Below are 26,388 nucleotides of genomic sequence, written 5' to 3'. Positions count from 1 at the left end.
CATTCCTTGTCTGCTTGTTTCTTCAGTATTAGAGCCTTGTTGTCCTAGCTTTAGTAGAAGATGAAGCTCGTGTAAGAGACATGGATTTGCCCTGATATAGGACTCCCACAATTGTGCTCTATTTGCAAGCTGATCTGTGTCCTTCTCTCAAAAGTCTTTCCCAATGGGGTAAATAGATAGGAGAGGGAAAAGCAGAATAGCAAGAGAGGAGTAAGAGTGTGTGTGGCTTTTTCCTGTGTATTCTATCTGTTAATAGTACGCAGAGAGCCATTTTGGATTATGGAGTGGAAAGCATCATAGGATTTGGGTGTACATAATAAACAAATTGCTGCAGCAACCCAACCATGTGGTATTTCTTTGTCTGTTGTCATTATGGCACATCTGGCTGCACCTGCAAACACTAGGCCCAAAGAAGTGTATAGCTTTTGAGATTGCAATGTACACGTTCATGTGGAGTTAGTCTGTGCTGCCTCAGAGGTCTGTGTGGGTGTGAATAGCAGTATAACCAAACTGCTGCACTGTACCCTCCTGGGATAAATGCCGCAGGTTTGAAATAAAAAGTTCCTAGCACTCCTTAACATAGACCTTTCAACAGAACTATGCTAATGCAAACCAAGTCTTTAATTTGCGTAATCCAAATTGCAGGGCAGTTTAGACAAAATCAGGGGTCTGCAACCTGAGAGCCGCATGCATCTCTTTAAGGACTTCTTTATGGCTCCTGATGTTAAAATGGTGAAGTAAAAAAAACAAAACAAAACAAACTCCTGATGATTTTCAGTACATGGTGAACGTCTCAAAGTCCAACAATGAACAACACATTTGCTATTTAGATACAAGATCTCAGTGTTGGATGGCTCACCCTTTATTGTGTGTATGATACTGTGTCTGTTTTGATCATGTTGCTAATAGTCTTGATTTTGAAAAGGAAGAAGAAGCTTGTGCCATTCCTGCTGTGAAGGGCAACGTGCATTTTAAGAAAAAAAAACATTAAATCTGAAGTAAAACTGGCATAATTAAAATGGGGTTGGAATAGCTTCAATAAAAAGAAAATCAAAGATGAATACAGAGAATTTCAAACTGAATGGACCCAGTCATCCACATTTATATCGAGTTCGGCTGCTCTCCCTTTGTGTCTCATTTACAATGAGAAATTCAACAAAAAATGCAACCTGAAGAGGCATTTGCTGAACGCACACACTACTTTTGCCAAACTGTATCCACCTGGAGATGCCAGGAAAAAAAACATAGCAAAGTAAGAACATGTTTGCTGAATCGTGAAATCACCAAGTAGCATTAACTGTTGCTAGTTTTGTGGCAACTCAAGAGATTATGAAATGAGTAAAGCTGTTCACAGATGGTGAATATATGAAAGAGTACTTTATCAAAGTATCAGAACAGCTGTACAGTGATTTCAAAAACAAAATTGTTCAGAAAATTTAGATCTGCCATTGTCTGCAAAGACAGTCAGGGATAAAACTCTAAAAATAGTCACAGATATCACCAAGCAGCAGTTTAAGGACATGAATACAGCCCCAGGCTTCTCTCTCGCTTGTGATGAACTGAGTGATGTCAATGACATTGTACAAGTTGCCCTTCTTGGCAGGTATGTGAATTCTGAGGACCCCAAGAGGTGCTTTAAGTTGCTGCTGCTCAAAGGCCAAACAAGGAGAGAAGATTTTTTTTTTTTTTTTTTTCAAGCTGTCATTGACTGCCTAAAAAGGACAGAAACAAATGCCAGCTGCATCATCTCAGTCGCAACTGATGGGGCAGCAAGTATGAAAAGGGCACAACAGAGGCTTTTTTCTCTGTTGCAGAAAATGCTGGATCACAATGTGATATTGTTTCACTACATAATTCACCAAGAAGCGCTCTGTGCACAAACATTTCCACCTGAGATCACAGAAGTGATAACCCTGGTAATGCATGTCATCAACAAAATGATGACAAAAGGCTTGAACCACCAGAAGTTCTGTGCACTTCTTGAAGAGGTCAGCTCTTAATATTCCAGCCTTCTCTAGTACAACGAGGTACGGTGGCTCTCCAGGAGAAATGTGCTTTTGTGTTTTGCAGCCTGTCTGGAAGTGTGAAGGTGTTCATGCAGCAAAAGGACTGTGAATATGCAGAGCTGACGAATTCTATGTGGCTACAGAAGTTTGATTTCATGGCATACATCACCTCACATTTAAATGTCCTTAACAGAAAGCTACAAGGAAAGGGAAACAGCTCTTTTGCCTTTAGAAGAGGTGCAATCATTTGAGTGAAAATGTTTGCGCGATGCATTGACGGGTTTGAGGAAGGCTTGGTAAAGGTCTTGTAAATGCAACCATATTTGCTCTGATCCATCAGACAGAGACAAACATCTACAAGACCTTTCCCAAGCTTTCCACAAACTACAATACCCACCTAAGGAAGAGAGGAAACAGATTGACAGAGCCAGATGGGTACCCAGAAGCCACCTACTACAAGACAGGCCTCTCAAGGAAAACAAGAGAACACCACTGACCATCACATACAGTCCTGACCTAAGGCCTCTCCAACGCATCATCAGCAATCTGCAACCCATCCTGAATGATGATCTTTCACTCTCACAGACCTTGGGAGGCAGGCCTGTCCTTGCCTACAGACAGCCTCCCAACCTTAAACAAATCCTCACCAGCCACTATAGATCACACAATGGTATCTGTAAGTCTGCAACCAATCCCTGCAACAAACCCCACTGCCAACTCTGCTCACATATCTATACCAGTGATATCATCACAGGACCTAACATCAATCATGCCATCAGGGGCTCCTTTACCTGCATGTCTACTAATATAATATATGCCATCATGTGCCAGCAATGCCCCACTGCAATTTACATTGGCCAAACTGGACAGTCTCTATGTAAAAGAATAAATGGACATAAATCAGACATCAGGAACGGTAATGTACAGAAGCCTGTGGGAGAGCACTTCAATCTCCCTGGTCACTCAGTAGCAGATTTAAGGGTGGCAGTTCTGAAACAAAGAAATTTCAAAAATCAAATGGAGAGAGGAATCTGAGCTGCAATTTATTTGCAAATTTGACTCCATTAAGCAAGGATTAAACAGAGAATGGGAGTGGCTTGCACCTTACAAAGGAGCTTCTCTGGCCTAGGTGTTAACATCGCCACATTGGGCTGACAATAGGCCATATCCCCCCTATCTTATCTGACCTGTCTTTTCCTCTCTTCATACATACTACTGATAATGGGCCTCTTCCACCCTGACTGAATAGACCTTGTCAGCTCTGGCCCTCCCTTTTACTGGGACCCCACTCTTTAAATAACCCTCTGAAACCAGCCCCCTCCCCCACTCATGCATCTGATGAAGCAGGTCTTTGCCCATGAAAGCTTTATGCTCCAAAATATGTTAGTTGATAAGGTGCCACAGGACGTCTTGTTACCTGTGTGAGCAAATGTCTTCAAATATGAATTTCATAAAAAGCAAACTGAGACACCAACTGAACAATGAAAGTTTACAGTCCATGAAAATGACAGCGTACTCTCCAACCATTAAATGACTCTAGAGAAACTCAGCAGCAGAAATTGCACTAAAATATCTGTAAGCTGAAAATTTGATCAGTGTACTTGAGATGCTGAAAATAATAAATGTTGTTTCATTGATATGAACTCATGTTAACAATGTGTGTGTTTGAAACAACATTATTTTGTCTGTATGCTTACTGTATTTGACAGGCAGAAGCAGATGACCTCTGACATCCTCCAAAGAGAGAGAAGGTTCAGGGGTGAAAGTCAGGAAGATAGTGGTATAAATGCCATGTAAAGTCTGAGGACGTAGAATATGTAAAAAGTTTGTGAACTCCTGCACGAAACATGTATCACATTACAAATCATTGTGTGTATGCTGCTCTTAAAACAGAGGTTATAAAAAGTGTGGTTTGATGTTATTTATTAAGGACCATCTCATATTCACATGCATTGACTCCTGAATTGAGTTTTTTACTGAACTGGGGGAAACAATGGCCCTTTTTTTGCTATTTTGGTTGCTGACTCCTGGACAAAGTCTAAACTGCTCTGCAATTTGGCAGTTCACTAGGCGCTCAGCCTGGGACAGCTGTCTCAGTTTCCCAAGGTGTAAAAGATGTAGAAATGGTTTTTGTTTGCTTGACAATCTAGAAATTGTCTTGTTTGTTCTTACCCTTCCTGCAATAAACTTCTGCCTCCCAGTTCTTAGCACGTAATTCTTCTATAGTCTAATTTTTTTTGATTATTTAGAGCCATATTCTGAAGTTATATCCAGCTGTAACTTTGGGGAGTAAGGGGATACCTTCTGTGGACTGGGAGCATTATACAATAATACCCTTCTGCAGGGGTGGTCAATCAGCTCGGTACTAAGAGCCATGCATAGAATGCTAAGAGCCACATATTATGTTTTTATATATCTATATAGATATGGTGCTTTTTTCCTTCTTTTTTGTGTGTTTTTAAAAAAAAAAAAAAAAAAAGCTGGTACTCAGCCGGCTCCCCTGGCCAATCCTACCACTGCAGATGCTGAGTTGCTGGTATTGAGTACCAGCACAAAAAAACACTGTGTAGAAATATATATTGTATCTAGATTTTTATAATATGTGGCTCAAAGCCCTCGCCCTCCCCTTCCCCAGCCAGGCATCCCCAGCTCCCCACTATAACCCAGTCCCTGCTCCCTTCCTCCAGAGCCGGCACCCCCAGTCTCCCTGCTCTGACGCAATGTCCTCCGCCTCCCATAGAAACAGGCATCCCCAGTCCTCTGCTCAAGCTTGATGCCGGTGACTCACTGGAGCCACCAGTACCACTGCTGCTGCCTCTGGCTTCTCCCACCAAGTGCTGGGGTGTGCGCACAGAGCGGCAGATGGCACGGCTCTGAGCAGAGGCCACATTTAATTGCTCAAACAGCTGCAAGCAGTTCAAGAGCCGTAGGTTGGCCACCCCTACCCTATTGTATGATTAGACATTTTAATCCTATTACCTGTGAAAAGGCAATATCACAAACAAGATCACACTGCTTTAATTGGAGGCAGGCCCCTCATATGCATTGACTAGCGCCATCTAGTGAGAAAGCAGTAACGTTTCACTCTCACAATGGCTCATATCCCCCGTCTGATCTGACTTTTTTTCCTCTTTTGATACCTATTATTGATAATGGACCATTTCCACCTTGCTGAATAGACTTTGTCAGCTCTGGCCCTCCCTTTTTCTGGGACTCCATTCTTTAAATACCCTTCTGAAAGCGCTCATGTATCTGAAGCAGGTCTTCGCCCATGAAAGCTTATGCTCCAAAATATCTGTTAATCTATAAAGTGCCACAAGACTTCTTGTTCACTTTATTTAAGTCTCTTATGATCAAGAATTACCAGGTTTTGGGTTTTCGTTACCTGTGATTCTCATTGTAATCTAACTCTATTGTGCCTATGTGAACTGAAATTTTAACAACCAGGTATACTGTGTTGCCCAAAAGTCTAGTCCAAAATCTTCATTTATTGAATAAGCATATGGCACAGAAAGCCATTCATGGTCTGAAAATCCCTTTCATTTTTTGTCTAGGTGAGGAATATAAGACTGTCGGATTTCACAGAGTCTTTGAAGAAGATAAAGCGCAGTTTGAGCCCTCAAACCCTAGATGCATATATTCGCTGGAACAAGGACTTCGGTGATACCACAGTTTGAACTGCTATGTAAAAGAGAGGAGAAAATGCTGCCTGCAATTAGCAGTTGGTACAGACTGATGGAATGCAGCCAAAGCATACAGGACTGCAGATCTTTAAATATCTGCCCTGGCAATTTAAGATTGAATAAAGAAAAATTATACAATGTGAAAAGTGTTGAATAAGGCCTCATTGCCTTTTCGTCAGGATTTACTCACAGGGCATGTAAGTTAAAGCACAATAAAACCTGGGGTAAGAGTTCTAGCAATCTAATCATGATATGAATATTAATTTGTGTGTTTTGTTGCAGAAATAATGTTCAATTTTATTGACTGTTTGAAAGATTTATACCTTTAACTTTTTTAAAAAAATTTTCCTTTATGACAGTTATTTTTCCTTCTCCCTTCTTGTAACTAACATACAACTGGAACTTTGCACATTTTTGTTTCAATTTTTAATATTTAATCCATATTGTGCCAAATAAGCCATTTCCCTCTGCAACAGGAAGAACAGCATTGGGAATTAGCATTATTTAAGGAGCTAAATAGAAAGCTTTGTTACCAATTTGTCTTTTTGTCTGTACAGTTCACAGAACAGTGTTTGTGTTTCTTTTGTTTTTAAAGACCTTTGGTAGCAAAACAGCAAAAATGCTATCAAACCAGTTGAAATTAATCAAAAATTAAGTCATAAAATGGCCAAGTGTAGCCATCTTTGCCAATGATATTTTTCTTTAATTCATTTGTAAAGCTTACATTGTAGAATACTAGCTTATTGTTAAGGTATGTTAACTTTTACTTGAAGCCCAACTGATTTTGAGACAGTAAATGTCAAATTGTAAAGTTTTAGATCTAGTGTTTCTACTGTATTAGTTTTTCCATTTACCATAATTAAAAATTTGTTTCCATTCTGGTCCTTAGTTTTTTTTACTCTGAAGAAGAGAGCATCTAAAATAACTGGCTAGATATTTAGTACATAGCACACAGTAACATTTTTATATCTTTCATGTGCTTTGGTTTGTATACTAAGATCTGAAATAAACTCAACTGATCTGCTTTTTTTAAAAAGTAAAATCGCTACATTCTTTGTGGTTTAAAAATGAATGTGTATTTAATAGCTACTGAAATAAATAGAAACACTTAAATCATGGCCTTTAAATATTGTAATAAAAGGAAACGAATATTTGGCATGTTTTGCATATGGGCAACATTTTGTTTACAAATTCTACTGTGGAGCTAAACTATGATTAAATCATGGGAAAATGTGAGATGGCATCACATTCCACCTTTTGAAAAACTTCCCCCCTCCCCAGTAATTTAAAACAAACCAACCTTTCCCAACTTATGAAGATTTTTCTCCAAAACAGTTGTATGGATTTTTACCATCAGTCATTTAAGAAATCTGTTTATGCAGCTTTTTTTAGTTCCAAAATTGGAAACTGAGTTTTATGTTGAGATTGTCATTAAAAATATTTACTCTATTCCTGAAGCAATAAGTTGTCAAAACACTGAGGACAGTTGGTCTTATAGCTTAGCTGTAAAAAGAATTGCTGATGTTAGATGCATACAGTTTTATGACAGAGCCTTCTTACTATTGCAAATATCGGGAAGGCTATAAGGAAAGAAGCAGAAGCTCTGTCAGCTGGTCGGAGATCTAAGCATAATTGTTCTATTCCTAGCCGAAGAACTGTAGAGGCAGCTTAATATTACAAAAATCAAGTAAAACAATAGCAGGAGATGAGAAATAGAAGAGGTAATGTTACTAAAATGCCTTTGAAAGAGTAAATGGGTCTGATTAGAAAACCAGTGGTGCAGGTGCCAGTTAATTGAGCATATCAGTTACCCGAATTTTGGATAACCCAGCTTTTGCTGTAGCTCCTTTAATCTCTGTTCTACATCCTTTTTTCAAGCAATTAGGTGCTACATTTTCTCAAAGCACAGGACTGGAAGAGACCAGGCAGAAATGCATCTCAACACTGTAGCTCAGTTTTGCTGACTTCTCTCACTACAGGTATGACTTGTGACCAGACAGGAATTCTAGGCATGGGCCTGCCTTATCTTCAAGTCAGCCGTTCCTTGGTTCTTGCCCAGTGACTTCATCCAGGTTCTGCACGCAGTGTGAATTAAAAAAACTAGCATATTTCACTCCCATATCAAGATATTCTAGGAAGCCTCTGATAATATCAATGAGAAATCAAGTGTGATTTAAAGCAGGTAATCTTTGGCACACCAGCTACGTCTACACTAGCCCAAAACTTTGAAATGGCCATGCCAATGGCCATTTTGAAGTTTATTAATGAAGCGCTGACATACATCTTCAGCGCCTCATTAGAATGCCAGCAGCCGCGGCACTTAAAAATTGACGCGGATGGGCTCCTTTTCGAAAGGACCCCGGCAACTTTGAAATCCCCTTATTCCTAACAGCAGATAGGAATTAAGGGGATTTCGAAGTTGCCAGGGTCCTTTCGAAAAGGATCCCAATCTGGATGAGCTGCGTGGCGGCGAGCCGCATCAATTTCGAAGTGATGTGGCTGCCAGCATTCTAATGGGGCACTGAAGATATTTCAGCGCTTCGTTAATAAACTTTGAAATAGCCATTTGCATGGCCATTTCAAAGTTTTGGGCTAGTGTAGACATGGCCACCATGTAGTTTTGACCAGGGAATGAAGGACTGCTATAATCTTCTCCATGGAATAGAAATAATGTATTCTGTCTAGTATACAGGAAGTGTTAATATCTGTTAGCTCAGCTGCCAGATCTTTCCTGAACAATACACGTTTAATTATCAAGCACTTCAAGCTGGGATATAATGCAGTCTATCAAATTGTTATAACCTCTGCCAGTTGAAATGTCACTTCTTCAACAGACACTGACACTGACATTTTAGCAACTGCTATGGACTTCTTTATCCAAGTGTGGAGCAAACTTAAGTATCCATATCCATTTTGTCAAAGATGATTCATAGTTCCTCTGGCCATTTCTGTGGTGCCTCAGCCAATGTAGCTATGCTGACATGGCATACGCTACACCTACGCAAGGTAGCTAAGTTGTTTTATTTCTGCTGGTTTAACTAGTGTGCTTCCCTAGATGACATTAGCTGTTCTAATGGAAGCAGTCACCCTTTGGCACAACTTTATCTACCCTGTAGGTTTTGCTGGCACAGCTATATCAAGGGCATGTGACCTTTTTCATACTCCTAGCGAACAGCTATGCTAGTAAAACTTGGTTGTATAAATTAAATTGTTTGTATTGAGCTATGCCACAGTGCTTCAGGTTGAGTTTGCAGATCTTTGTTGCCTAGCTTTGAGATTGGAAAGAATACCCATCATCTTGGAACCTTCCTTGTTCCCATCGTCCAATGTCTGTCTTATAAAGTATCTTGGCATTAATGTGTGTTGGAGACCTTTCCCAAATTTTGTATGGGGAAAGTGGAATAAAAAGGAGTAGGTAGTGGGGTACAACCTGCTATCATGGTCATTGTGCCATACTGCTTTCTGTTTTGATACTGTGCTTTGCTTCAAGGCAGTTGCTTATAGTGAAACCAACTAGGTTCTCTTGAGCTGGTCAGTATTGAATAATATTTCTTTACTTTGGTGAATTTCCATGCTCTTATTGTTTAGAGGTATTGGTTACATCATGTTAGGAAAGTGTGAGCTTTTGACAACTTTTTCTATATTGATACCACTCCATAAAGACAGGCCAACTTCTTTTTGTTGGCCTTAGCTTCCAGGCAAGGATAGGATCATTTTTATAATCTTCAGGGACGTGCACTAGGGTTTTCTTTCTTTTGTAACCTCCTGTCTTAGGGCTGGTCTACACTGGGGACTTACACTGGTACATCTACATCTCTGTGTTGTAAAAGATCCATACCCACTGTCAGAGGTAGCTGTGGTGACCTAATCCCAAATGTAAGTAGTGTTAAGTCAATGGAAGAATCTTCTGTCAACCTATCTGTCACCTTTCAGAGTGGTGAGTTAATTATGTTGATGGCATGAACCCTCCTTATCAATGTAAGTAGTGTGTACACTGAAGCGTAGCTGCAGACCAGCAGCAGTAGCAATGTACATGTAGACAGACCTGTAGGCTGGAACTCACTTTACTTTGCCAATAGCGATTTCCTTAGCCCAGCAGTAACTGGCAAAGTAGAAATGTCAGTGGACGAATCGAATGGATAGATTGTGTCACAGAATTTGATGTCCAGATTCAGAAGTATCTGAGACATAGGAGATAAAATTTGCCATATTTGCTGAAATTCTATGTAGTGTTCTTTATCAGAAGCATTTTATAATCCTGTTAATAGAGAATTGGTTCTGAGGAAGAAAGGGGAAAATATTTATCAGCTGACTGTCACATATAACATTTGTCCTCTAATGTTGTGATTGTGATGCTGCCCCTCAGTTCCACAATTCTTCTGCCTCTGTGGAAAGAAGATACCGGGAGGGACAACCCCCCCTTTTTTTAAACTCTAGTCCCTCCTCTAATAGAAGATGGAGATACAGTGGAAAGTTTCTGATATTGGTCCTCCATGAGAAAAAGGCTGAATCATGTCAAGGTCACTTTCTTTTTAATAACCCAGAGTTACAAAAACCAAAGGTGCAGACAAAATAATATCCTTGTTTGCAGTAAATTTACCAGATGATTCAAACTGAAGTAAGATTACTTGTGTTTTTGCTCAGAGAGTTATATTCAAGAGTGTCCTTTTGCTAATGTTTTGCTTCTAAAAAGGTTATCAGTGTTGCTATGGAGTATTAAGCTGCGTCCTTCTTTTGCTAAAGAAAAGTATGTGTAAAAAGCATGATAAACATTTGCATAGCTTTAGTTTCATGGTGTTTGGTCTATAATAAAATGTTGCAATTTGACTTGTTTTTACTGTTTCCCTTCTGTTTTGTTACATAAAATGTCCAAGCTAAGAGCTTTCGATAAATCTCAAGGTTATTGCCTTTTTTTGGATTTTTCTGGTATAGTATCAGATTGTGGGGAGCTTGAGAAGCAATATGTACATATCACACATATTTATTTCTGTGGGAAAAGACTCAGATAAAAGTATTTTAAAAGCTAATTTAAACATGTGCTATTTCCTAAATAAGTAATGTGCAGAAATTGCCTGTCTGATTACCTCACAAATGTGCTAGATTATAAATAAAGTGCAAAGTGGTTTCTGTGACTAATTCCAGTGGCCTGAGCCAACAGTTTTGACTATGCAAGGAAAATATGGCTCAGCCCAGGTAAAAGCTCCTCAGCTGTCTCCTACTTGGACAGGACCAGGGAGGGTAGTGAAAGTTGGCAGGACAGTTGTGGAAACTTAATTATTTAGTGGATGTAGAAGAATGCATGATCTAGTGCTTACAGGAGAAGTCTGGGAATTTAAATGCATGACGTTTCCTTCCATTGACTTTGTGATATCTGAGTTTGGCTAAATCATTCTGAAATCATAATTTGGGAAGAGGATGTATTTTCCATATGTAACAAAGAATGCTTTTTAATCACCTTCTCTAAGGAATCTGACCAACAGCACACTTCCATGTCACTTTTTATCTGGGCTTTTTTTCCGCCGGAACACTGCGGAATGGCGTTCTGGTGCCTTTTTTCCCAGCACCGCCATTTTGGCAGGGGGTTGGGCTGCACTACCCATTCAGGGCAGCAGGGGGAGGGGAGTGAAATGCTGTGCAAGTGGTGTGCCCCTCCCCCCACTCCACACTTGCACGGCTCCAGCTGGGAACCACACGTCGCCTCCAGTCTGGGCTTGGCTCCGCCGGGGAGCCGCACGGCACCTGCTGCGCAGCGAGGTCCCGGAGGCTGCTGGGGATGCTGCAGAGCTGGGAAGCTGCCCAGTGTGGATCCGAGTGGCCTTCCAGACACAGGATGACGACAATGGTGGAGTCCCAGGCCTGGCCCCAGGCAACCGTAGTGAGGCTGACTGTGGCCGATATGGGAAGTCTAGGTACAGTGCTCGGGACATGCATGGCACCCAGCTTGGCCCTGCTGTGCTGGGGAGCCCAGACAGAGGGGCAGTTAGTGTTTGCCTGGGGTGTCCCCAGTCCTGCTGGCCTCGCTTGACTCAGGGGCCACCACGGAGAGCTGGATGCAGGCTGGGGTTCCTGGTCCTGCCTCTGGGAGTGAGCACTGCCGTGGGCCAGCTGCAGCAGTGGTGCTGCAAGAGGGCAGCTGGTGCCTGATGATGGGGCTCAGCCAGAGCCTCTGGTGTAACTTGGCCTGGACGTTGCACCAGCAGGGGGGTCCTCTGCCTCTTGAGATGCGTGTAGCTGGAGACGTGCCTCGTGTGGAGCCAGCAAGAGACTCTCCTGGGGTCTGAGGTGAGGGAGGGAGTCCCAGCTGATCTAGCATGTCGGCAGGGTAGAAGATGGGTTCACGAGCGCTGGAGACCCGAGACCGGGAGGAGCTGAGGGGGGAGGCAGCTGTGTACTCCGGTGTGTGGGCTGGGGTCTTCTCTCTGCTTTCTAAAGCCCTTGAGTCTGTTCATGCCAGTCTGCAAAGATTCCTCTGCAAAACCATTGTGGAGTAGCTTTAAAGGTGCCCGGAGGCCAGATGGGCTAAATTCTGGATCAGGGCAAGATAGGGCGAGAAGGGGCCTGGAGAGGTCAGTCCGGCCTTCAGGAGAGAGACAGGACCCGGTGAACATAGCCATCTCTGCCAGGTGCCTGTCCAGCCCGTTAGAAACCTCCACTAGTGGGGATTCCTCAGCCTTCCTGGGACCTTTAGCTATCCTTACTGAATCACAGAAGTGCAGCCTGCCCCCTGCCACAACCGCCCACACGGGGTGCCAAGTTCCACGCTGTGAGGCATGTCAGTGACTGAGGTAAGGAACGTGGGAGGAAATCGTAAACAAGTTTGGACACTATGGACCCAAATTATCCTTTGCCAGTACACGCTGCATTGCACTAACAGAGGACAAATACATTGCCTGGCCAGGGAAGCTACTGGCCCTAAGAGGGTGAAATATCCCTGGCTGTGACAGCTCTTCCTTCTGTGTTTTTTTTTCCCTGTACATGGGCAGAATAACTTATGTGCACCAAGACTCATGTGATATGCACCACCAACAGAAACACACATTGCTAGCTATGGATGCCCTGGTAAGCAGCTGCCTACTCACTCAGCTTACAGGGAATACTGGCCATGACTCTCCAACTTCACCAGTACTCACACAGCGAACCTTTCCCATAAATCATTGGTTTGGTATTTCCTTCTGAGCTGGGGGCTTTTCTAACTGCACTGAGTGAGCTGTGTTTCAAAACCCAGTTTGACCAGAGTTGGGAGGAGAAAGGAGGATTAGACCTCATCCAGTCCTTAATGCTGCCTCATATGGCACTGGTGCTACATAGTGTGCTGCTGCGATTGGAAGGTATTTCCAGCATTGTTTGTTAGCACAATTTGATCTGCAAGGAGTTGACAGCTTTGATGTATTTTTTTCTTAGGTTAAGACAGCTCTGTCCAATGGCTTTACTTCAGATTAAAGCTGTAGAAATGACTTGTGGCATTCCTGCTAAGTAGAGTGTGGGATGCTCTTAGCAAAACTCTCCTGGAAATTAGAAGGGCTTCTGTCTGCTGCTAGTTACTTGTTCTGTCACTAAATCCTGTTCTGTAATTGGCCACCCTTAAATCAATGAACAGCTTGTAGACACAGTAAATTTTTTTTGTAACTTGTACATCCCAGTGGCAGTAATAATCTTTTGAGGATTGTTGACAATGTAGAGTGCACTATTCATTTTCATATGCTATTGTGACAATCAAGTGACTTCTTATGAAGTACGGTATGTTCAGATTTTATTACAAATGGAGGCAAAGTATCGGTTTAATTGATCAGTTAACACATTTTTAAACATGACTGACTTGGGATTGTGTGGTGGTGAACTTGTTAATTAAAACTTAAATATTTTTATAAAACTTTCAAAACACATTCTTGCTTCAGTTAAGGATTTAAGTTTTTTTTACTTATCAGTACGTCCCTAGTGTGCAAAAAGTTATACTGGCCTAAAAGTGCGTTGCACCAGTATAAACTATTCTTCTTCCCTAACTGGAATAACGCATACCAGTATAACCAGGGCTGCTTTTTCTGATGGAACCCTAACCCTAACCCTGGGGATACTTGGCTCTGGGGGAGGGGAAGATGGGGTTAGAGCAGGGGCTTGGGGGGTGCCTGGTTCATGTGGCGGGGGGAGGATGGGGGTAAGAGCAGGGGTCTGGGGGTGCCTGGCTCTGGGGGATGGCATTGTCCCTCTTAAGCATTCTGAAAATCTGACCACCTTAGTGGTGGCTGCTGGGGATACTGGGGGTGAGACCCTGACTGGTGCAGCTACAGGGCAGCTGCATCCAGAAGCCTCCATGTGCCTTGCGGGTAGTCTTGTTTTAAGTGACTACTAGCAGCATGTCCTCCCCCACAGGGAGTGCAGGGTGGCAGTAAATGCACAAGGCTGGCCACGAGTGGGCCAGGAGCCCTGCAGTCAGCTGTCAGCACACCCACACTTGCTCCTGCACAGCCCCGTCACAACCCACAGCGAGTGGCCACTAGAGACGTGGGCCCTGCTGAGGAGGGAGAGATGGGGGTACAGTGAGTCCACCACACACAGCCACCCCTGGACTCCCGAGACAATGAAGGCATTAACAATATGAAGCATATTTGGAAAGTCTTATGACCTACTCAGGGTGGTCTGTTCTGGTCTGGCTATGGTCTGAAGAAGTGGGTCTGTCCCATGAAAGCTCACCTAATAAACTATTTTGCTAGTCTTTAAAGTGCTACTTGACTGCTTTTTGTTTTGATAGCGTATAGACTAGCACGGCTCCCTCTCTGTTACTACCCTGGGTGAGTTTTATATTTTTTGTACTCCAGTGCCAGTGTTATGGGGTAAAATAGTCCTTACACATTTTAGGTGGCTTTTACAAGTCAGTGTAGGATGTACAGTTCTAGTGAATTGCTTTTCATCAAAGTGTTTTAAGACCATTATTTTGAATCCTTTTGATCAAAATTGAACAACCTAACCCCTGTGAGGAACCATCAGACTTGAGTTCCGGGGGAGGGGGGCATGAGTTCCACCACCTTTTTTTCCCCCTAAGGAAAATCACTGCTTTTTATGTTTATTGTGACAGCTAATTGTCTGCAGGAGCTGTGGGATTTTTTTGTTTTGCTTTTTAATCTATTTGCCCCGGCTCCCTAAATGGCCCCTTCAAGGACTGAACTGGCAAGCCTGGGTTTAGCAGGCTAATGCTCAAACCACTGAGCTATCCCTCCCCCATGAATAGAGGGAGATACACGTCTCATAGAACTGGAAGGGCCCTCAGCAGTCATTGAGTCCAGGCCCCTGTCCTCTTGGCAGGACCAACCACCGTTTTTTTTTTTAAACATTGCCCTGTCTTTCCTTGTCTCTCTCTTCCCCAGCTTTCCCACTGTTTATCCTGGCTGCTGCTTACATAAAGTGTGTGGTTTAGGCTTTAAGCTCTTCAGGGCTATTTTTAAAATACTGTGAGACAACAGCATGTTTCTGAGCACTGACAGAATTTTATTCCAAATGGTCCCCAAGTTAGGTCCTAAACTGCTGAGCAACATAACCTATTAAGGAAATATTTTTAAATAAAGGTGGTGATTCTTAGAGTAGTGTCCCCATGGGTGCTCCACTCTGGGTGTCGACGCGTCCTCACACCAGCACTCAGATTCTTCCAGAGCTGTGTTTTTCCTGTACCATGCATGGGCAGTGGTGCCTCTTTGTGCTATGTGGCGCACATGCGGTGCGCATCATTCAGTTCCTTCTCTACCATCCTTGGCTGCAGAGGGCGCCCCCCCCCCCCCCAAAAGACAGGAGTCTAGTTAAACAGTTAGCATTTCTTCTACCCTTATCCAAGTTTTCTCCTGTTTGACGTTCAAATTAAAAAAGAAAAAGCTTATTGTTAGAATCATTTGCTGTGTCATCACCATGCCCGGCTTCCACCGACGCACAACGTGCAGAGACTTCTGATGCCCAATGCTTCTGCATCAGTTGTCTTGAGTACGGGCTACCAAAGTCCTTCCAACCACCAGCCCTGGAACAGCCCTCTGCCAAAAAACTGGCAGAGGAGCCCAAAGGTACAGACTCTGCATGTCCCTCTACCTCAGTTGGCATGCGCTTCATGAAGGCAGTCCCTTCTCTGGTGTGTTCCTGGCCTCTGGCACTATCCTCATGGGCCATGCCAGTTGAAAAGACTAATGCAATGTCAGCAGCACTGTCAAAGCCAGCACCACTAAACCGGGCACACTCGGAGCCCTGATGCCAACATTTGCCACCTCTGACCGCACTGGTACCTCCAGCTTCAGCCGCATCTAACCCTGGGCACAAGAGGTCCTCGAAAACTAAGACCCCGCCCTCAGTGCCAGACCTGGAGCGCAAAGCACTCCATGCCACTTGCACGAAGCACTGGGCTCGGACCCATGCAAGTCCAGGGCTGAGGCACTGCTCCACTCTTGCATGGAACAGAAGACGACGCTGAAGCAGCACTAAGACACTGCTTCGCCGAAGCCCCCAGCACTGGAGCACAGCACAGTATCTAAGCAGCACCATGAATATTCGCCACCAAGGACACACACAGCACCAGCCCTGCCCAGCTCACTGCACTGTTTGTCCCCAGCACCACCCACATCCCCATGTTCATCTAGGCACTTGAGGTTCTCACATGGCTTGGGGGCCAAACTGCCCACCCTGGGAGGGGACAGTTCTGACTAAAGGAGCATCTTTTCATCACAGCACTCCAACTGGATGTGCCGCCTACCATGGCTTACGCACAGCCACCCCCACTGTGGTTTGCACACCACTACCCCATCCGCAAGAACCAGCTCCTCAATGGTCAGCTTGGCAGAGGCTCCCATGCTCCGCCGGCACCATCCATGATGTCCAGAGATCACCCCTCTCGCCACAGCCCTCCATGTGGGTGACGCATCCACCAACACAAGTCTGAGACTGAGGATTCCCTTTTGGAGAGTTAGGATAGGTCCCTGCTGCACTACTCCTCATCTTCACCGATGACGCAATGCTCTCAGTTTTGCCTCTGCCTACAGACAACTCACAGGCATTCCAGGAGCTATTTCAGTGGCTGGCCCAGGCCCAGGAAAAGGACCTGCAAGAGGTGCCAATAAAACAGTACAGACTTCTTTGCACCCTGCAGCCTCACTCCTCCTCCAGAATTGAGATGCCCACGGACAAGGCCATAATGTACCCTACAAAACTCATCTGGCAGATGCTGGCACCTATTCCCCCCCACTAATAAGAGGGCCAACAAACAATACTGGGCTCTAAGGAAGTGGAACTGATGTTTACCCATCTGCAGCCAAATTTGTTAGCGGTGGATGCAGTCTGCAACTCAACTAAATCCCTTTGCTCTACTAGGTAGGACAAGAGGACTAAGAAATGGGTCATCAAGTGGCACAAAGTTTTGTTCCTCCAGCATGTTGCTCCTGCGGCTGGCAAACTACGTTGCCAGGGTGACCGACTATAACTATCTGAACTGCTACAGGAGTTGGTCCCCTCCTTCTCTGAACAGCAACACCCAGCCCTCATGACTGTGATCCACAGAGAGCACATCACTGCCTGCACAGCACTCCAGTCCATGATGGACACGACAGCTAAGGTCACGGCCTCCACCATGGTCATGAGGTGCACATCCTGGCTCCAGTCCTCTGGGATCCCCAAGGATCTGCAGCAGAAAGTGGAGGACCCTCCCTTCAACAAATACTATCTATTCATGGAGAAGATGGACATGCTCACCAGCGGCACAGACCCCACCAGCAATTGCACCAGCAGCCTGCAGTGTCACACCGTCAACAACCTACACAAATGTTTGACGGGTGTGCTCGGGAGCCTGAAAGATCTTTCTGCTTCAGCTGTCACATAGTATGGGCACCATCTGTTCCATCACCGCCCCTGCCATATTTTCCACCGCTGGGCTGCCATTACTTCAGATAAGTGGATTCTGGAGCTAATGGCCTGGGGGTACTCTACCCCACCACCCCTTTTCTACCCTGTCCCTCTTCTGGAACCCTTATGACAAGCACTGTTGAATGGAGAAGGAAGAGAGCAGCTAGATCCAGTGGTTGAATTGCCTCCCCTAAACTGCACAGTTCTTTTTCTTTCTAGAAAAACTCAAAGGAATTTTTCAAGGGAAAAAATTGTATATGTGGTGTGCTTACACCCATCTCTTAATCTTAAAACGCCTGTGATATGTTTATCCATCTAAATTACACACTTAAGGTCTAGGACAGGGATAGGATACAATATTCTTTTTCACCTGTGTGAGATAATGGCACAGCATCAGATCAGTGGTTTACCTAGCCTAGAATCCTGTCTAACGGTTGCCAATGTTAGATGCTTTGGAAGCAATGACCAGAACAGGGCAACTATCCCAAGGCCTGGCAGTAAGAAGTTTAGGACACTAGAGCCCTGACCACCTTGGCTAATAGCTGCAGATGGACCTGCTTTCCACGAATTTATCTTAATGTTTTTAGCCTATTTGGTTTTGGCCTTCACAATGTCCCCTAGCAATTAATTCCATGGGTTGACTTGTGTTGTATAAAGTAGTACTTGTATTTCTTTTAAACCTGCTGCCTATAAATTTAATTGGGTGATCCCTCTTCCTTAGTCACTTTCTCCCTTCCAATCATGATTTTTATAGACCTTTATTACGTCCCTTGTTCGTTGTATTTTCCAAGTCCCAGCCTTTTAAATCTCTCCTCCTAGGGAAGCTAGTCCACATCCATAATCATTATTGCCCTTTCCTGTACTTTTTACAATTCTAATCTCTTTCTTGGGGCAACCATAATTGCAAATTATTTTCAAGGTAGGGCTGTACCGTGGACTTACAAAGTAGCATATGTTTTGTTTTGTTTTTTTTAATCTAGCCACAGAACTGCCCTGTCTAAAGAATGAATCAGGGCAGCAGACTCTCAGGTTCCATGTTTTGGCAGCCTCACAGCAGCTGCCCCAACCATCCTATGGACAGAAGGTACCAGGGGATCACAGGGCCTGATGCAGCCATGGCAGCAAGGATCACCTCCCTCTCCCAGCTCACCACACAGCCAGCAGGACCCAGCCTACTCTGTTCTGCCACACTTTCCCAGCCTCATGCATCCAGCTTCTCAGTGGCAGTGAGAAGCAGAGCATCCTTTCCCAAGGCACTCCAGTTCCCACCACCCACAGAAAACGGAAGCACAGTGGAATCGACTACCCGCTGCTCTGGCGCTCAGGTCTTGCATGGTACGTGTGTGTGAGGGAAAAGCGGTGACCACTGTTGCCACTCCTGTCCCTGACTCATAATGCCCAATGATTCACTGATGGGGAAGGGTGGAAGAAAGCCGGAGGCAGAGGAGGGGTAGGGGCGCAGCCTATGGGGGTGTGCGTTGCTAATTTAAACTTCATCAATTTGTATGCAAAGCTAGGGTTGTTTTCCACTATCCATTACTCTGAAAGGGGGCAGAGCAGTCCTGTCCGCTGGATGGTTCTGGGAGGCTGCCCCAAGCCCTGTGCCTGGAGGGAGACCTATGCGCCGGAGGATGCAGGGTCTGGGTGGTATCGAAGCCAGCGGCAACGCCCCTGGCCCCACTCTGCTTTAACTCACCCGTTCCCAGCCTTGCCTGGGTGAGGAGACAAAGGGCCGTCGGGGAAGAAGTGGAACGGAAGCAGGGCAGGCGCGCGAAGAGGGGGGAGGAGTGAAGTGGGGCAGAGGAGGGGCAGCTTGTTCCAACCGCCACACCCCCTGCAGGGGACAGCTCTGCTGAGGATTAATGGATTCTTCCCCTTTTCCTTCTCCGACAACCCCGCCCTGTCTCACGCCTAACCCCCACGCCAGGCCCTGGCTCCGTCTTCCCACCCAGCCCCCGCGGGGCCACCCGCACAGGTCCTAGGACACAGCCAAACCCTCGGCGCCCTGCCGGGGCCCTGCTGTGCTCGGCCTCGATCGCAGGGCTGGGGCTTTGCAGCCGCAGCAGCCCCACCAGGCCGAGCACGCACGCGCAGGAGCGGCTATAGGACCAGCGCAGGTGGAACGAGACCTCGCGTTTGCCCTCCCTGGACAGTGCCCATCCCGCGGTGCCCGCTACAGCTTACGGCCAGACTGAGGAGCGAGCTGATTGGTTGGAGACGCGGCGAAAGGCGGAGCACTACGGTTAGCGCCAGGCAGCTCTCAGCCGATGCTCTCTGTTTAATGCCGACCTCCTGAGACGCATGCGCATTTACCTCCTGAAGCGAGAGTAGCGCTACTTACGCTCCGTTCCGCCGCGGGACGGCCGGATTCATCACGTCACTTCCGGTCCGGGCGCTCGCCCGTAAACAGTGACAGTACTCATTTCCCCATAACCTCTTTTTCACCATGGCAACGGGTGGGTCCGCCTCTTCCGGCCTAGAGGAGGGTAGGACCCGCCAGTTCCGGTGCCGGGCGGGGGAGTAACATGGTGAGTTGCCCCTAGTCGGGGGGGAGTAGGGGGTTGCCGTGGCTACCGAGCTAACGGTCTCGCTGCCCGGGCACTTGGGGGGTGGCGCTTCCTAGGCTCGGGAGACGTGGCTGTTGCGGCCCCGTACCCGGCTCTCAGGACCTGGTGGCTTTCCGGGCCCGCGGGTTCCAGCGCTCCTGTGGGCCCCTCGGTGTTCGCCCTGCTGGGCTGTGGGGGCTGCGAGGTGAGCAGGTACCAGCCGTACTGCTGCCGCCTGCGGGCGGGGGCCGCGCTGCATGGCACAAGTGTGCCGTTGCAGCCCCGGAAGGTGTGAGACTTCGCAGCCCGGCGTGCTGGAGTCAGCTTAACCTCCGTACGTGTTAAGTGTGGACCGGCCCCGTCTCCGTAATGAATCGGGGGCTATGACGCCTGTGCCAAGCATAATACGACTGAGCACTTGATTCGGGCCCCAAGCAGCTCAAGGGAGTCCCGGGGGTAGTACATGCCCCTTAAATGCCATGGGCAGGAGAGGCAGAAAGTCAGCCAGCAGGGCCGAACGTCACCGGGCATCCCAGGGGGACTAGTCAAGGAGGCCTGGTGGCCCCCGCGGGGGTCTGCTTCTCTTTCCCACCCCATTCACTGGCAGTAATGGGGGAAACAGAGCAAAGTGGTCCCCACTCATTCTCCTCCCCTAGCTGTGTTGCTCCTGGGATGGGTGGGATGAACCCCACATTTAGTGACAGGAAGCAGAGCAATGTGCCAGAGGGAGTAGATTGAGCTGGGGACGTGTTCTGCTTCTTCCAGGGCTGCCAGTGGCTGGAGGAGTGCGTGTAGTTCTCCAGGTCACATCTGTTTTGGGAAGTGGTGGGGCAGAGCAAGGGAGGAGGTTGTCTCACCCCTTCCCTGAGTGCAGTGACGTGGATTGTGGGCCCCCAGTGGGTCCCTTCACCAGTCAGCCTGGGAACCTCCTGTTCATTATTAAGGTGTTTGTGGAGGGTCTCCTCTCAGATATTCCTGCTTGGGGACCCTAGTGGGCTAACACTGGCACTGTCTTTATGCTCTGGTGCCTGCTGCAGCTGGTTCCCATTCTTGGTGCATTGGAAGAAAGGTGGCAAAGGAAGAACTATACGGAAAGAGCGTGGCTGGTGAGGAAAAGAGATGGGGACAGGATGGGGGAACAGTTAAGGGAGTTGGAGGCTTCTTAGGTTCCTGATGTGGACCTATGTTAATGGCTTGTCAGGGACTTATAAGAGCTTTTTATTCTGCAGCTGGACAACTTGCCTCTAAATCTGTTTCTTGCTACAGAGTTAGCATGCTCCAAATATTTAGTGTGTTATTTTAGAGCAGGGATCAGCCGCCTTTCTGAGGCAGAGTTCTGAAATTTGCTCTTTAGACCTCTGCCGGTAATACTTTTTAAAACCACTAATAGTTCTATTTACAATGTCTCCAAGTAATAAATAAGTTAAGGTGCCTAGTTTTACCGTTACACTCTTTAAATCTCCATCTGGCTGGGTTTTTAAAATATGCTAAAATGTCTGGGATATTAATACAGTGTGAACCTCTCTTATCCTGGATCTGTGGTCCTGGCAGGACCACATATGTTGCTCAGGACCACACACACTGCTGAACCAGGGAGCCCCCAGACACAGATGATGTTACGGGCTGGGAGCTCAGCCAGTCTGACAGGCATCCCCGCTGGCTGAAAGCTGAGCTGCCACTGGCCCTGGTGAGGGAGTCCCGGTGGCCCGAATGGGGAGTCCTGGTGGCCAGGGGCACAGATTTGCTGCTGTCTGGGGCAGGCAGCTACCACTGGCCCCAGGCAGAGAGCCTCTGGGGTCAGGGACATGAAGCAAAGAGCTGAAGAGTGGCTCATGTAACATGTGTGCCAGGGGTTGCTTACCACTGCTTAGACTCTTTGAAAGCTCACATAGATCTCTCTCTGGTAACAGCTAGTTCACATTTTGAGGTTTTCTTCTTAACCTAGCTAAAAACAACAACAAGAGGGAGTATATAGACTAGCACGGCTCCCTATCAAAACAAAAAGCAGTCAAGTAGCACTTTAAAGACTAGCAAAATAATTTATCAGATGAGATTTTGTGGGACAGACCCACTTCTTCAGACCACATCTTCTACAGGTCTGGTATGGCTATGGTCTGAAGAAGTGGGTCTGTCCCACGAAATCTCATCTGATAAATTATTTTGCTAGTCTTTAAAATGCTACTTGACTGCTTTTTGTTTTGACAGCAAAAACAAAAGAACCCTGGCATACATTGCCAGTCTAGGGGAAGTCGCTGGCTGGAACCAGTGCTCATGTTCAGGCCATACTCTCCACATTTCTTGGTTGGGAAATGGATAACCAGAGTCAAGGATAGCATCAAAGCCCTGAGCGTGGAGCAGGCTCATTCCAATGCCCAGCTGGGGCTGCTGGATCCCAAGGAGAGAAAGCAGCAGGGTTACTTTTGCTTCACAGAGCACCCTGTAGCATGACCTTTAATGTCAGCTGACAGCACCCCAGGCCAGCCTGCCTGCTTGCAGGTTCCCCTTCCACCCCTGAGGTGCGTGGGTCTTTCCTTGTGCCCACAGCATGGTAGGTAGTAGTGAGCTTGCGTCAGGAGTAGTTGGTGGCAGGTACTGACTGCTGCTGCCCCCATGCCAGGAGTCATGCATGCAATAAGAGGGGGAGGGGTGTGGTCACTCCTACCTACCTGCTGAGCCATGGGGAGGCTCTGTGTGGGGCTCCTCTCTACCACAGCAGCTGCTGCTGCTGCTGCCACCACCACCACAATATGACCACTCCCGAGAGGCCCATGCACTCAGTGCAGGCACAGACTGGAAGAAGGGTCCCTGGGGAGAGGGAAGGTGGAGTAGAAACTGGCCGGAGCTGGGGCAGTCTTGTAGCCCCACACTGGGGAGCCTTGCAGCTCCAAGGCATGGAGCCAGTTTGGCGCAGAAAACCTCACCAGCAGCTTCACAGCTGCAGGGAGCTCCCCCGCTGGCAGATCCCAGCATCAGGAGCCAGCTGAGCTCCTGCCATGTGCCACTGAAAAGTGGCTCTTGTTCTGACCCCTGTTTTAGAGTGTCATTTAGATTCACTATCAAGCATTCACCAGTTAGGAAACACTAGATTCAGTTACCCATGCAACCAGAATTCTGCTCTCTCGTATCCATTACATGCTCTGAATGAGGTAGGAAACCTATGGAAGAGGAAACATATGACAGTTTCTAATTAAATGATCATGCATATGGACAAGGGAATAAGTTAGGGTTCTATTAGTGAATTTGGTATTGCCTGACTGTTTAACTGTGAAAGCTGAGTAGTGTTTTAATGTGGTTGTGTGTGTACATGATATTACAGCTTTCTTTAAAGGAAGAAAATATAGTGTTATGTACAGTTCTAACTCAATTATCAGTTGGGCTTCAATCCTCAGCTTTCCCTGTTGAAGCATCGTGTAACTACAGAATTAGCTGTGTCAGCTGACAGAAAAAGAAAGCTGTTAAAAATGAGGGAGCAAGGTTACGTGCTGGATTTTGATGAGGAGTTGAAGGGAGTCCAGAAAGAAGTAGTGTGTGGGTGTTTTTTGTAGAGAGTTTCTACCCCATGTTCTTCCCCCCTTGTTAGTGAAGTGAGCCCTGGATCCATGAGCTGCAGCTAGCGTGGGGGGGAACTTTCCCTAATCCCCAATCTAGCTCAGAGATTCTTTCAACACATGTTTTGGTGCCTTCCAACTGCGGCCAGCTGCTATTGCTGGTGGTCACACTGACACTTTTCCTTAAAATATTTGATTAACTTTAGAAAAAATATGCTTACATACACAGTGGTTCATAATTTACACTGGTTTTATTGTTGCAGATTCAACAATAAGAATAATGCCGTGAAAAGTGATATTTCTGTCTTTGTTAATACTGTATCATTTATCACAGCCTCCCAGGTAGCGAAAAGTGATATTAACAAACATACAAGTATAACTTTTTCATTGCCTTCCAGCTAGCTAATGTGTGTGTATGTTTAATATCACTTGTCTCTGCAAGCCCTGGGGAGTGGGGGAAGGTTGGAGGAGGAAGCAGCAGGTGCCAGGGATGGTCATAGGGATGATGTGGGGCCCAGGGAGGTAGTGGGAGCCAAGGGATATGGGGGTGGATAGTAAGCCTCACTATCTTGCTGCTAAAGCCTAGAGCAAGAGGGGGCTGGAACTCCCTTCCAGAGATCAGGACTGGGCGGTGCATGGGCAGAGCTGGGAATCACTGCTGGGGGCCAGTACCCACTGCCATGTGGCCAGTGTATGGAGTGAAACGTCAAAGTCTAGAGTTTGGTGGCCAGAACCAGGGGTTGGCACTGGGCTCTTACTGCTGCATGGCCAGTGGTTGGTCCCCAGAGCCACCTCCCACCACGACATAGCTGGAATTGGGTGTTTGTGCCCACTGTCGTGAGGTGGGGCTAGAGGTCATAGACAGGAACGAGAGCCATGTGGCCAAAGCCAGGGGTTGGGGCCCGAAGCCCCGTAGATGAAGGCTGTGGCAGTATGTCCAAAGCTTGGGCTCAGCACCCATCATACAGCTTGAGCCAGCTGTCTGTGCCCATAGCCCTGCAGTCATAGTGCACTACTATGCAGCTCTGGTTGGGAGGACAATACATGGGGCCAGCACCTGCTGCTGGAACTGGTGACCATGCAGCAAGATGCCCAAAATCCTCATGCTGAACCCTGCTGCCTGTATCCCAGTACTGAAGCCCACAGGGTGTCCCCACCCAGTGGGTCAAGAACTCATGTTACTCCAACAGTGCAGCATTGTCCCCCACCTGTCTCCAAAGGCAGTGCAGGAGGGCACATCCAGGAGCAACAGTGAGCGAAGGCCAATGCTTTGTGTGCCACACATACACCTGCCTATCATTTCCCAGGAGGCTTTCATGGCAATATGAAAAGCCCTTGGTGGCTGTTTGCAGTCATAGCGGCTGCATTTGGGTAACATTGATCTAGCTTCATCTATGTGTCTGACAATTTTATTCTTTACTATAGTTTCTACTAGTTTGCCTGGTAGTGATGTTAGACTTACGGGTCTGTAATTGCCAGGATTACCTCTAGATCCCTTTTTAAATATTGGTGTCCTTAGCATAGAACCAAATACTTCATTAAGAGCTGAGATTGCTGCATCTGATAGTGTAGACATTGACTCATTACGTGCTATGACTGTTCACTACAAGTTCCAGAAACTTGAGTCAAAGGCAGAAAGCTTTCCACAAGGAAAACATATTCTTCTAAGTGGAATTTTCAGTTTGGGCAGCCTATCGTGTCCAGGACCCAGTGAAGACCACTATACCCAAAATCACTGATTTCATTTAGGCTTGACAGAATTTCAATTTTATTTTGTTTTATAATTTCAGTGGATGATATCAATGTTTATTTCCATCAATTTTAAATGTTCACAGTTGTACAAAATTATGGGTTTTAAGCACTTGTGTATTAGTTGAATTTTTCAGAGTTGCAGGAAACTTGGAAGGGAGGGCTCAGACAATGGGGAGCAATTAGCTAGCAGATTGAGACATTTTTCTTCATTTGGATTTGTCCATTCAAAGTTGAGAAATTGATTAGGGCTTACAAAAGGAGGAAGATTTCTATCTCTCCTCCCCCTTCCTCTCCAGTCTGTGAATTAAAAGCCAGTTGGAAAGGGATGAGATTTGCTAATTCTTATAACTTGATGGGGGTGGAGGGATCGGATTTTCAATGCAAGATAGGAACATAACTTGCTTAGGGACTTCTGAAAATCCAAATGGGCACCTATCTGCATTGTTAAGCACCTAGAAGATCCCTAAAATGTAGCTCATGATGACCAGAAACAGTTTGCTAATATCAGATAATTCTTTTATTAAATCAGTTTTAAATGCAAAACATATTGATACTTTTCCTTACAGTTTAAATAAAAAAATACAAATTTTGTTTTTATATATATATTATTGACTGAATTCTAATTTCTGTTCACATGTAGCTTTACACAAATACAAAATAAAACATGTTCTAGTAAATGAGATATGTTAGTTACCATTTTCTAACATAAAAATGTTAGCATTAAAATTTGAATAAATGTATGTGAAGTTGTATAATTCCTTAAATATATAATGTATCCATGTGAATAAGAAGATCCAAATTTAGTATAAAGATTATATTTGGTTGTATGTCAATATGTTTAAATGCTTGTACAAACCAAATGTGAATTAAGATTTCTTTAAAAATGTAAAAACCACAAATGCAAAGAAGATTAAAATCAGCAGTCTAAATGAAGATTTCCTATGTGCTGATTGAATGCTTGTTTTAAACCACTTACATAAATCACTTTCTG

General features: G+C 45.7%; 2 protein-coding genes across 10 annotated transcripts in view; both read left to right on the top strand.

Annotated features, from left to right (window-relative positions):
- The window catches only part of SPAST (spastin), a 74,283-nt gene extending 66,340 nt beyond the window's left edge, over nt 1-7,943 (top strand). For all 8 annotated transcript variants that reach the window (XM_074990029.1, XM_074990027.1, XM_074990028.1 and 5 more), the window contains one exon: nt 5,561-7,943. In XM_074990029.1, coding sequence (XP_074846130.1) covers nt 5,561-5,683 — 123 coding nt within the window. In that variant the 3' untranslated portion in view covers nt 5,684-7,943. The remainder of the gene's footprint in view (nt 1-5,560) is intronic.
- Nucleotides 7,944-19,960: 12,017 nt separating this feature from the next.
- SLC30A6 (solute carrier family 30 member 6) overlaps nt 19,961-26,388 on the top strand; it is a 51,555-nt gene continuing 45,127 nt past the window's right edge. For both annotated transcript variants that reach the window (XM_074990021.1, XM_074990024.1), the window contains exon 1: nt 19,961-20,079. In XM_074990021.1, coding sequence (XP_074846122.1) covers nt 20,077-20,079 — 3 coding nt within the window. In that variant the 5' untranslated portion in view covers nt 19,961-20,076. The remainder of the gene's footprint in view (nt 20,080-26,388) is intronic.

This window comes from Carettochelys insculpta, chromosome 3 (genome assembly GCF_033958435.1).
Source record: "Carettochelys insculpta isolate YL-2023 chromosome 3, ASM3395843v1, whole genome shotgun sequence".
Lineage (NCBI taxonomy): Eukaryota > Metazoa > Chordata > Testudines > Carettochelyidae > Carettochelys > Carettochelys insculpta.
The sequence above is the reverse complement of the archived record's forward strand: the minus strand, read 5'-3'. Positions and strand labels throughout refer to the sequence as shown.